The 12,500-nt window shown below is 49.4% G+C and overlaps 1 protein-coding gene across 4 annotated transcripts in view; it reads left to right on the top strand.

Annotated features, from left to right (window-relative positions):
• The window catches only part of atp6ap1a (ATPase H+ transporting accessory protein 1a), a 25,358-nt gene that overhangs the window by 345 nt on the left and 12,513 nt on the right, over positions 1-12,500 (top strand). For 2 of the 4 annotated variants that reach the window (XR_004609706.1, XM_034536700.1), the window contains exons 2-8: positions 803-929; positions 1,660-1,734; positions 2,810-3,003; positions 4,269-4,309; positions 4,593-4,678; positions 5,066-5,135; positions 5,254-5,399. Coding sequence is in view for 2 of the 4 variants with exons in the window: in XM_034536700.1 (XP_034392591.1) it covers positions 803-929; positions 1,660-1,734; positions 2,810-3,003; positions 4,269-4,309; positions 4,593-4,678; positions 5,066-5,135; positions 5,254-5,399 (739 nt within the window). In the remaining 2 variants the exon portion in view is untranslated. Of the gene's footprint in view, positions 1-802; positions 930-1,659; positions 1,735-2,809; positions 3,004-4,268; positions 4,310-4,592; positions 4,679-5,065; positions 6,023-6,834; positions 7,012-12,500 lie in introns of those variants that run through there. The other 2 variants (XR_004609707.1, XM_034536701.1) reach the window with 2 other exon arrangements.

Below are 12,500 nucleotides of genomic sequence, written 5' to 3'. Positions count from 1 at the left end.
TGAGCATATGATTGTTAGAAACATGACGTAGTCACCAGACCAGCTGTTATCCACATAAAGACTTGATATGGTTATTAATATAAAGAGAGTAGAGCATGAATATGTTTTAAATAACTACAATGAACTAAAGTAATAAGTTATCCACATAAAGACTTGATATGGTTATTAATATAAAGAGAATAGAGCATGAATATGTTTTAAATAACTACAATGAACTAAAGTAATAAGTTATCCACATAAAGACTTGATATGGTTATTAATATAAAGAGAGTAGAGCATGAATATGTTTTAAATAACTACAATGAACTAAAGTAAGACGACATGAATAGAAACTATACACGAGCAATTACAGTGAACATTAGAAAGTAGTAGCAGGTTAATTGATCTCTAAATGTCCCATAGGTGTGAATGTGAGAGTGAATGGTTGTATGTCCCTACATGTGCCCTCGATGGACTGGCGGCCTGTCCAGGGTGTCCCCTGCCTTCGCCCTATGTCAGCTGGGATAGGCTCCAGCGCCCCCTAATGAGGATAAGCGGTATTGAAAATGGATGGATGGATGGATTAGAAAGTAGTGTTCACAAGGAACAGTATGAATAGTACATGTATTTGAAATGAAAGAACTTTACTGTATTACATCTCAGAGGTACAAGTACATATTGTACTCTTTACTGTACTACATCTCAGAGATACACATTGTACTCTTTACTCCAGCAAATAGTAGTAGTAGTATTAATACTGCTGCACAAAGTATTGAAGGCTTTATTTGTGACATTCTTATGGGTCTGAATACTCCTCCCCCAGGACCGCCCCCCCCCCTCAGGCTCCGCCCTCAGCCGGGCACATCGTGGGGCAGCAGCAGCTCACCTCCTACCTGCAGAAGGCTCTGAGTGACGGCCCGAGGAACGTGGTGCTGTTCCTCCAGGACAAGGTACGGATGTAGCAACACGCCCACATCTGACAAACATCAGCACGATTCTGCTTCTTTGGTATTTGTTTTGTATTTACCCATTTAATTATTCTACATTTAAAATCTCAAAAAGGAATTGAGAAAAATCATCAGAATAGTTCAAAACTTCTAAATTAATATCCGAATGTGTTCTGTGCACGTGTGTCGCATTGTTTCCTCACAGTGTCGGGTACAATAATATTCTAGCTAAAACGTTTTATGTTTCCGACTCGCGTAAACCGAACATCTCCAGGAACTCAAGAGAGTTGTCCAAAGAACAACATTTATTGAAAAAAAAGATGGATAAAAACATCTCTCCAAAATATTCTGCTTCATTCCAAATGTGTCGGCTCTCCGGGAGCTGAAGAGTTAAACTCGTTAAATCTGATGAATCGCTTCATTCAAATGAAGGATTGTTATACAACATGTTTTAGGCTGATGAGGTAATAAAATATGATGATAGTTATTCAAAGCTTAATTTGCAAACATCAATAGAAGCTTTGAATGAAAACAAAAAGACGTTTGCTCCAAATGTGATGTCTTAAAATGACTCTTTACTCACCTGGACTCAAAATAATTTCATCTTGAAATTATACAAAACTATTTGTAATATTCATTATAAACCCTCTCAAATGATATTTATTTCCAGTTTTCTCGTTTCTTTGAGTACATTTTGCTTTATTGACATTGTCGCTCCTCGTCTCCTCCCCAGATGAGCATAGAGGACTTCACCATGTATGGAGGAGCGTTTGGAAACAAGCAGGACACGGCGTTCCCCAACCTGGAGGTGAGAAGAGGAACTGTAGATATGGAGCGTTTTGAGTCCAGACGGCATTCTCTCTCCTGACCACCAGGGGGCGACTCCTCTGGTTGTATAGAAGTCTATGCTTCAAGTGTTAAAGCTGCATTCTCTCTCCTGACCACCAGGGGGCGACTCCTCTGGTTGTATAGAAGTCTATGCTTCATGTGTTAAAGCTGCATTCTCTCTCCTGACCACCAGGGGGCGACTCCTCTGGTTGTATAGAAGTCTATGCTTCATGTGTTAAAGATGCGTTCTCTCTCCTGACCACCAGGGGGCGACTCCTCTGGTTGTATAGAAGTCTATGCTTCATGTGTTACAGCTGCGTTCTCTCTCCTGACCACCAGGGGGCGACTCCTCTGGTTGTATAGAAGTCTATGCTTCATGTGTTAAAGCTTCATTCTCTCTCCTGACCACCAGGGGGCGACTCCTCTGGTTGTATAGAAGTCTATGCTTCATGTGTTACAGCTGCGTTCTCTCTCCTGACCACCAGGGGGCGACTCCTCTGGTTGTATAGAAGTCTATGCTTCATGTGTTAAAGCTTCATTCTCTCTCCTGACCACCAGGGGGCGACTCCTCTGGTTGTATAGAAGTCTATGCTTCATGTGTTAAAGCTGCATTCTCTCTCCTGACCACCAGGGGGCGACTCCTCTGGTTGTATAGAAGTCTATGCTTCATGTGTTAAAGCTGCATTCTCTCTCCTGACCACCAGGGGGCGACTCCTCTGGTTGTATAGAAGTCTATGCTTCATGTGTTAAAGCTGCATTCTCTCTCCTGACCACCAGGGGGCGACTCCTCTGGTTGTATAGAAGTCTATGCTTCATGTGTTAAAGCTGCATTCTCTCTCCTGACCACCAGGGGGTGACTCCTTTGGTTGTATAGAAGTCTATGCTTCATGTGTTAAAGCTGCATTCTCTCTCCTGACCTCCAGGGGGCGACTCCTCTGGTTGTATAGAAGTCTATGCTTCATGTGTTAAAGCTGCATTCTCTCAACGCGTTGTCCACTTGTAACATCTGTGTGGTCAGTGTCACTGACAGACGTTTGGTCTCTTCTGTCCTCCAGGGGGCGCTAATGTCCTCGTCCTCCCCTCTGGTGTTACCCGCTGTGTCCTGGCCTGCCTCCAATGCAGTGATTGGCCAGCTGCAGGACCACCTGGACACCTCCCCTCTGTACATGGACCCCGAGACGCTCAGCCAGCTGAGGCTCAACGCCTCCTCGCCCGCCCTGCTGGTGTTCCGGCTGCCGTACGGCGTCGGGTAGGAGCGCCGCACACCACCTCTCTACTTTCAGCTTCGCGGCGCGAGAGATGCTTTTTCAGTTTTATATCCCATCGTGACTTGTTGCCTTTTGGCAAAAGAAATACAGAAATGTTTCAATATGTTTTACATTGAAGTTGCAGCTCTGTTGTCTCTTTGACATCACTGAACCCGTTAAACCTCTGCACACATGAGAGCGTAGTGGATCCTGGTCTACGCATGTCCTGGTGGTCTGAATGTCCTGGTCTACACATGTCCTGGTGGTCTGAATGTCCTGGTCTACACATGTCCTGGTGGTCTGAATGTCCTGGTCTACACATGTCCTGGTGGTCTGAATGTCCTGGTCTACACATGTCCTGGTGGTCTGAATGTCCTGGTCTACACGTGGTCTGAATGTCCTGGTCTGGTCTGAATGTCCTGGTCTACACGTGGTCTGAATGTCCTGGCCTACACATGTCCTGGTGGTCTGAATGTCCTGGTCTACACATGTCCTGGTGGTCTGAATGTCCTGGTCTACACATGTCCTGGTGATCTGAATGTCCTGGTCTACACATGTCCTGGTGGTCTGAATGTCCTGGTCTACACATGTCCTGGTGGTCTGAATGTCCTGGTCTACACATGTCCTGGTGGTCTGAATGTCCTGGTCTACACGTAGTCTGAATGTCCTGGTCTACACATGTCCTGGTGGTCTGATTGTCCTGGTCTACACATGTCCTGGTGGTCTGAATGTCCTGGTCTACACGTGGTCTGAATGTCCTGGTCTACACATGTCCTGGTGGTCTGAATGTCCTGGTCTACACGTGGTCTGAATGTCCTGGTCTACACATGTCCTGGTGGTCTGATTGTCCTGGCCTACACATGTCCTGGTGGTCTGAATGTCCTGGTCTACACGTGGTCTGAATGTCCTGGTCTACACGTGGTCTGAATGTCCTGGTCTACACATGTCCTGGTGGTCTGAATGTCCTGGTCTACACATGTCCTGGTGGTCTGAATGTCCTGGTCTACACATGTCCTGGTGGTCTGAATGTCCTGGTCTACACGTGGTCTGAATGTCCTGGTCTACACATGTCCTGGTGGTCTGAATGTCCTGGTCTACACGTGGTCTGAATGTCCTGGTCTACACATGTCCTGGTGGAGCTGCAGAATATCTGAGAATGATGAGACATAATTAGAACAATTTGACTGGTGACGAGTGATGTCATTAAAGTAACGGACCAATGGTAACGTGCTGTGTTGATGATGTCATCATTTCTCTCCCTCCTCAGGGCGGATCTGATGTCTGCCAAAGAGATTCTCAGTGGAAACGGTGAAGACCCAACCATTTAATGTGTTCTTCACTTTTATTACATCATATTCATTTTTAATTTACAGAGCAAATCCAATCTTTAAGATGCATAAACTTTTCCATTTGTACACGAGAAAATATTTTTAAAAGATACATACATTTGTAAAGATGAACGCACATCTGAATTATATACATAATAATAATGTATCATTATAAATATATACACAAGGAAATAAGTGATAATGATAACATATATTGGTAATAATCAAAGAAACCTTGAAATAGTTTTAGTCTTGTGTTTCAGACGAGGTCATCGGCCAAGTGATGAGCACCATGAAGACGCAGGCCGTCCCGTACACGGCCATCTACACGGCACTGAGGCCCGCCAGGGTGAGCTGGTTCTCATCTGGCCCACGGTCCTTGAGGGGGGGGGGGGAGGAGGAGGAGAGGGGAGGGGAGGAGAGGAGAGGAGAGGAGAGGAGAGGAGAGGGGGGGGGGAGGGGGAGGAGGTTTGGTTTTTGAAGTCCGTTTATTTCTCCACTCAGGGAGACACCAAACATCATCATCTTAGTTCAGCCTTAACAAACAACTTACATTTTTAAATAAAAAATCAACTCTTCCAGCATCAGAACAACAAACAAAACAAAACCCATCTTTACAAGCTAACACATAGCTCCCCCTCATCCCCCACAGAGCAGAGAACCCCCCTACAGCCCAAAAACGGCTGAAAGCCGTCACATTGTCCATCATTGTATAATAAGTGTGCTCCACCCTCAGTCGGGCCTTCAGCAGCCCCTTCAGGACCGGGACCAGGACTACCAGGACCGGGACCACCTCCACACTGCCGGTACTTTGTGTCCGGTTCTTACGAGTCAGCCAAATGGCCAACTTTGCTTTTTTCCCCATATCCTGAAATGTTCCAAGATGCGGGGTTGCCAATGTGAGCAGCTGACTCTCCCCCACAGAGGCGGCGACGGACAGCGAGGGGAACCAGTACTCAAACCCATCCGACCACTGGTCACAGAGAGCTCGGTCCATGGTGAACTCCCTCTGGTTGATGGACAGGGCGGCACAGACCTCCTCCACCAGCAGGCTGATCAGCCTGACGGAGGTAATGTTGCTCCTGTCCCTCAGTGCGTCCACCGATGTCGCCGTCATCCTCATCAGATGGCCCACTTTGGTGCAGCCGGCCTCTCTGAGACTCGCTCGCAGGCTGGCGGATTGCAGAGTTTGAGCCTGGAAAAAGTTATTAAAGAAGAGAGGTTCCTCAAACAGCCACATTCCAGGAACCTCAGGGATGGTGCGTGTGGTCTCAACAATCCTCCAGGCCTGCAGTACGGAGCTGTAGAAAGACGTGAGCCAGTTTGGATCACAGCTCTCCGGCTGCAGGAGGAAGAGCTGCTTGTCATAACCAAGCCGCCCAGCTCTCCTCAACAGGAGTCGAGCTGTGTCCAGCCAGCCTGGGCCACAGCTATAAAGCAGTTTTTGAGTTGTCCGGAGCCTAAAAGAGACAATTTTTGACTGGATGTTAATTAGACGTGCCCCCCTTCATCCACAGGCAGGTACAGGGCTGCTGCCCTGACCCAGTGCTTTCCAGACCAGAACAAGTCCACCAAGGCTCTCTGGAAGTCCTCCATCAGGCCTCTAGTGGCGTCAGAACAGTGAGCTTGTGCCAAAGAGTCGAGGCGACCAAGTTATTGATGACCAGAACTCTTCCCCTATACGAAAACTGAGGTAGCAACCATTTCCATCTAGATAACCGAGCGCACACTTTCTCCTTCACTCCCTCCCAGTTCTTTGTTTGAAAAACCTCGGTGCCCAAAAAAACTCCCAAGAAGTCCACCAGGCAGACTGCCCGATCCCTCCACTGCCCCACCAACAATGCTTCACTCTTGGCCCAGTTCACCCGTGCAGATGAGGCCTTTTCATAAGATAATAAAATATCCCGCAAACCCTGAACGTCATCCTGACTGGAAATAAACACACATATCGTCTACATAGGCAGATACACTAGGCAATCGATCCAGACTGGAGGACCCCAGTAGTGAGAGACCACCGAGTCGACCTCTCAACCTGCACAGCAAGGGTTCAATAGCCAGGCTATACAGTTGACCTGAAATAGGACAACCTTGTCTAATCCCTCTCTGTACAGGGATTGGCCGACTCATCCCCGCCCCCGTCTTCACCAAACATTGAGCACCTCTATACAGTAAACCAACCCAAGCCAGAAACCCATCACCAAAACCCTTAAGTGCAGAAAACAGATACGAGTGATCCACCCGGTCAAAAGCTTTCTCCTGATCCAGTGACACAACCCCCAAGTTTACATTACTGTTCCTGCACACATCCAAAATGTCTCTCGTGAGGAAAATGTTGTCCATAATTGTTCTGTCTGGTATACAGTAGGTCTGGTCGGTATGTACTACTACCTCCAGGATGACCTTTAGTTTGTTTGAAAGGGCTCTGGATAGCACCGTATAATCTGTACAGAGGAGAGCTACTGGCCTCCAGTTCCTCATTAAAGCCAGGTCTCCTTTCTTCGGCAGCAGAGAAAGCACCGCTCGCTGACAGAAGACCGGAAGAGTTCCTGTTCTGAAACATTCCAGCAAAACCAGAAGCAGATCTTGTCTGAGTAAACTCCAGAAGCGCTTGAAGAAATCAGCGGAGAGACCATCGATTCCTGGCGCCCGTCCCGACGCCATCTGGTTTATTGCCACCGTCAGATCCTCCAGAGTCAGGCCACCGTCCAGCGACGCTTTCTCTTCCAGTCTGAGCGGAGGAAGCCCCTCCAGGAGCTCCCGCCGACACTCCATGCTGCACTGCTCCGTCCCAAAGAGGTCAGCGTAGAACTCCACAGCGTGGCTCCTCATCTCTCCTCGTCACCCTGCCTCCTGGGAGCTCCAGGCAGGTCATCTGCTTCCTCTGTGCCACCGACCTCTCCAGGTTGAAAAAGAAAGAGGTCGGGGCGTCCATGTCCTTCAGCTGTAGGAAACGAGACCTAACTAGAGCTCCCTTGACCCTCTCCTGGAGGAAGGAGCTTAATTCCAACCTCTTCTCCTGTAACTGATTCCCTGTAGCAGGATCTGCACCCCTATGTAGACCCTCCTCTATAGCCCTGATGCTGGCCTCTAGCTCCTGGACTGCTGCTTTTATCCTAGCGGTAGAGTGGGAGGTGTGCTGTTGGCAAAAAACACGAATTTGCGGTTTACCAACTTCCCACCACAGCTTCAGAGAAACAAAATCGGCCTTTCTGCTTTTCCACACCATCCAAAATGTCTCAAAACTCTGGCAGAAGACACCATCCTGCAGGAGTTTGTTATTAAAACACCAGTTTGACTTGACCCTTTGACCCGGTGACGTGATCAGCTGTGCAGTGACAATGTGATGGTCACTGAAGCCAACTGGACTGATCATGCTGTGAAGGATTCTGGAGCTTAGACTTTGTGAGATGTATAACCGGTCCAATCTGGCTGCACTCACCCTGTTGTTGTTGACCCTCACTCATGTGTACTGCCTGGCTTGTGGATGTTTGGTTCTCCATGCGTCTAACAGGTCCAGTTGTGTGATAACCCTCTGAAGGCTCCGAGCCGACTGTAGGTGTGGTTCCTCACCAGTCCGATCTACAGTGAAGTCCACCGTGCAGTTAAAATCACCACCAACAAACAAGTGCTCCCGATTGTGGTTCTTCAGCTCATGTTCCAGTGTACTGAACAAATCTACCCTCTCTGTTTCCTGGTTCGGTGCATATACATTTACAAAACAGAAAATAGAGCCCTCTATTTCTGCCGTGACCACAAGAAGCCGACCCTTCACCACCTCAGTGCAGGACAAGATGGTGGCACCCAGTGTTCTCCTGAACAGCACCGCTACCCCTGCACTCGTATTCGTGCCATGGCTGTGGGAAACAGACCCGTCCCACCACAAACCCCAATCCACCTCGTCTGCTGCCACCGTGTGAGTCTCCTGCAAGAATAAAACTGCAGACTTCAGCGATCAACGCCCTCTTATTTCGATCCCTTCCACCGTTGATATTTAGAGTTCCTATTTGCAGGCTTTGCATGGCGGCGGCAGGAAAAAGTCAGCCCAGTAGTAAACAGCAAAAAAATAATGACTATGACACACATACTCATTACCTTTTAGCTCTTTTTTTCACTATTTCCCCTTCTGTGCACCCCGTATATTGGTGATGTGTTTTTTCAACCTGTAGCGCTTCCTCTCGTCCAGCAGGTCAACGCCCACCAGTTTGTTCAGCATGCCCACTGACCTGATAAACTTACTGGTGTCCCCAAAATAATCACTCACTTTAGCTGTTTTGTTAAAAGTTTCATCCAGAAACGAGCTCATATCCTCCAGAGAGTAGAGATCAGTGCTCTTGTTTGCACTGAGAGGTGCAGTGTCAGACCCAGAGTAAAACTCCATATCACCCCCACAGGACTCCTGGCTGTTAGAGACCCCCTGCTCTGCACCCGCACCCCCACGGAGGTCTTTTATACTGGTGGAAGCCTCTTCCTCCATGTTCTCCACGGCCTGAGAACTGATGCTCTCAGCAGCAGCAGTAACCTGCTGCTCCTCGGCTTGCTTCTGCTGTTCTTCCCGGTCGTTCCCCAGCTGTGCGTCAAGGCCCCCCCCCCGCCGCGCTGGCAACCGCGCAAACCACACTTTCAAAAGTTCAAACAGTACTGAGAGCCGAGGACACCGAGCAAACAAGTGCTCCAGGGTCTCCATCTGACCGCAGAAATAGCATTCCTCCCCAATGAGAGGGTCCAGGTGTGCCCGGTATCTATTTGTGGCTACTGCCCCGTGTACAACCCTCCATTGGAGGTCTGCTGTCCGCTTCTCAACGGGCATTTTGTACAAGCACCTCCAGCTGCCCCTCGGGGAAAAACCTGGGCCAAAGTACTCGGTCCAACTCGACTCCTTCAACCCCGCCAGAGAGTGCAGGTTCACAACTTTTACGCAGATTTCGTAAATTGCCTTTTTCCCCGCTGCCTGAAAACTGTCCAGGTGAGGGGTTGTGAAAGTCAGCAGCTGATTTCCTCCCTCCTGCCAGTCCCCCACCACTGGGGCGATGAGCAGAGTGGGGGGGGTGGACTCACTTTCTTCATCCCACCGGCCAGACAGAGCATGGCGTCCTACAACTGCTCTCAGCTGTTGCGGCAGGGCGGCACAGACCTCCTTCACTATCCTGTCAGTCAACCTGACAGACGCGATGTTGATGCTCTGCCTGAAGGCGACCACGGCTGATGCCGATGATGACATCTTCACCAAATGTCCCAGTTTGGTGCAGCCGACTTCTCTTAGCCGCGTCCGTAGGCTGGCAGACTGCAGCGTTTGAGTCCTAATGAACCTGTTGAAAAACAGAGGTTCCTCCAGCAGCCACACGCCTGGAGCCTCGTTGGGTTCACGTGAGAAGTTAAACACTTGCCAGGCCTGCAGGACAGAGCTGTAGAACGACGTCAGTCCAGCCAAGTCCACTTCCTCAGGTTGTAGGAGAAAGAGCTGTTTGTCGTATCCCAACCGCCCAGCCCTCCTCAGCAGCAGTCGAGCAGTGTCCATCCAGCTGGGGCCGCAGTCATAAAGCAGCTTCTGTGCAGTCCGCAGTCTGAAAGAGAGGACCCTGGACTGGATATCAATGAGGCCCTGCCCCCCCTCTGCCACAGGCAGATAGAGAGCCTCTGCACGAATCCAGTGCCGGCCAGACCAGAAGAAGTCCACAACAGACCTCTGTACCGCTGCTATGAGACCTCCTGGTGGTGTCAGCGCGATGAGCCTGTGCCACAGAGTCGAGGCAACCAAGTTGTTAGCAACCAGGACTCTCCCCCTAAAGGACAGCTGGGGCAGTAACCATCTCCACGGACACACACCTTCCCCTCAACTCCCTCCCAGTTCTTTTTCTGATAGTCCTCAGAACCCAAGAACACACCCAGCACCTCCAATCCCTCTTTTCTCCACTGAAGACCTGCGGGCAGGTGAGGCACCACCTGCTCCGTCCACCGTCCCACCAATAAGGCCTCCGATTTCTCCCAATTCACCCTTGCAGAAGAGGCATTCTCATAGTGACAAGATATCCTGCAGCAAACCAACATCACCCTGATGCCTAATGAAAATGTTTGCATCATCAGCATATGCTGACACAGTGAGAGGACGACTAAGACTGGAGGGCCCTGGCAGTGACAGACCACTGAGCCGACTCCTCAACCTGCATAACAAGGGTTCAAAAGCAAAGCTGTAAAGCTGCCCTGAAATAGGACAACCCTTTTGGTCCGTGGTTACCCTGCCTCCTGGAAGCTTCAGACAGGTCATTTGTTTTCTCTGTGCAGTTGATCTCTCCAAATTGAAAAAGAACGAGGTTGGGCAATCCATGTCTTTCACCTGGAGAAACCGAGCCCTAACCAGAGCTCCCTTTGCTCTCTCCTGTAGGAAAGAGCTCAACTATATCCTCTTGTCCCTCAGTAGCTGGCCCACTCTGGGATCTGGCACTCTCTGCAAACTTTCCTAATGCCTAATGAAAATGTTTGCATCATCAGCATATGCTGACACAGTGAGAGGACGACTAAGACTGGAGGACCCTGGCAGTGACAGATCACTGAGCCGACTCCTCAACTTGCATAACAAGGGTTCAAAAGCAAGGCTATAAAGCTGCCCTGAAATAGGACAACCCTGCCTTATCCCTCGTCGTACAGGGATCGGTCGGCCCAGCCCAGCTCCCATTTTCACCATGCATTCTGCACCGCTGTACAACAAACCCACCCAAGATAGAAAACCTTCACCAAACCCAAAAGCCCTAAGTGAAGAAAACAAATAAGAGTGGTCCACCCTGTCAAAGGCCTTTTCCTGATCCAGGGAGACAATACCAACATCTACATCGTGAAATCTACACACATCCAGCACATCACGAATAAGAAATATATTGTCCATGATTGTTCGACCCAGGATACAGTATGTCTGGTCACTATTAACAATTGATCCCAAGTAGTCTCTGAGTCTGTTGGACAAGGCTCTGGAGAGCACCTTGTAATCCGTGCAAAGCAGGGCCACTGGTCTCCAGTTCTTGAGGAGAGCCAAATCGCCCTTCTTAGGCATCAAGGAGAGGACTGCTCGTTTGCAGGAAACAGGAAGCGATCCTGTCCTAAAGCATTCCATCAGGACACCATGGAAGTCAGGACCGATGACATTCCAGAAATGCTTCACAAAGTCCGTGGAGAGGCCGTCGATTCCCGGAGTTCTTCCCGAGGTCATCTGGCCCACCGCAACCGTCAGCTCCTCCAGCGTCAGTTCCCCGTCCAGCGCAGCCCTCTCCTCTGGGCTGAGACGTGGAAGCCCCTCCAGGAGCTCCTTACGGCTCTCTTGGCAGCATTGTTCTTCCCCAAACAGCGTGGTGTAAAAATCCATGGCATGGATCCTCATCTCCTTTTGGTCCGTGGTTACCCTGCCTCCCGGGAGCTTCAGACAGGTCATTTGTTTCCTCTGTGCAGTTGATCTCTCCAAATTGAAAAAGAACGAGGTTGGGCCATCCATGTCTTTCACCTGGAGAAACCGAGCCCTAACCAGAGCTCCCTTTGCTCTCTCCTGTAGGAAAGAGCTCAACTCTATCCTCTTGTCCCTCAGTAGCTGGCCCACTCTGGGATCTGGCACTCTCTGCAAACGTTCCTCAATGTCCTTTATGTCAGCTTCGAGGTCTTTAACTGCAGACTTTGTAACTGTGGTGGCGTTTGCGGTGTACTGTTGGCAGAACACACGTATCTGTGCCTTACCGACCTCCCACCATTGCTTCAGAGAGCTGAAACAAGCTTTTCCAGCTTGCCACTGCTGCCAAAGAACCTCAAAGCCCTGACAAAAAGTGCTGTTGTGCAGAAGTGTGTTATTAAAATGCCAGTAGGAGTTAACCCTTACACCTGGGGAGGTTATCAAAACTAAACTGACGAGGTGGTGATCGGTGAACCCAACCGGACTGATGGTGCTATTTTTTATACTGGAGCTGAGGCAGTCCGAGATATAAATCCTGTCTAGCCTGGCTGCACTCACCCTGTCATTGCTCACCCTCACCCAAGTGTACTGCCTAGCTTGCGGATGTTTCACTCGCCAGGTGTCCAACATATGTAATTGATGACGTTATGAAGCGTGTGCGCTGACTGTGGGTGTGGTTCCTCACTGTTTCTATCTACGGTGAAGTCCAGCGTGCAGTTAAAATCCCCCCCAATGATCAGCCGCT

Source organism: Cyclopterus lumpus, chromosome 7 (assembly GCF_009769545.1).
Source record: "Cyclopterus lumpus isolate fCycLum1 chromosome 7, fCycLum1.pri, whole genome shotgun sequence".
NCBI lineage: Eukaryota > Metazoa > Chordata > Actinopteri > Perciformes > Cyclopteridae > Cyclopterus > Cyclopterus lumpus.
Note: the sequence above shows the minus strand (reverse complement) of the source record. Positions and strands in the feature narration are given on the sequence as shown.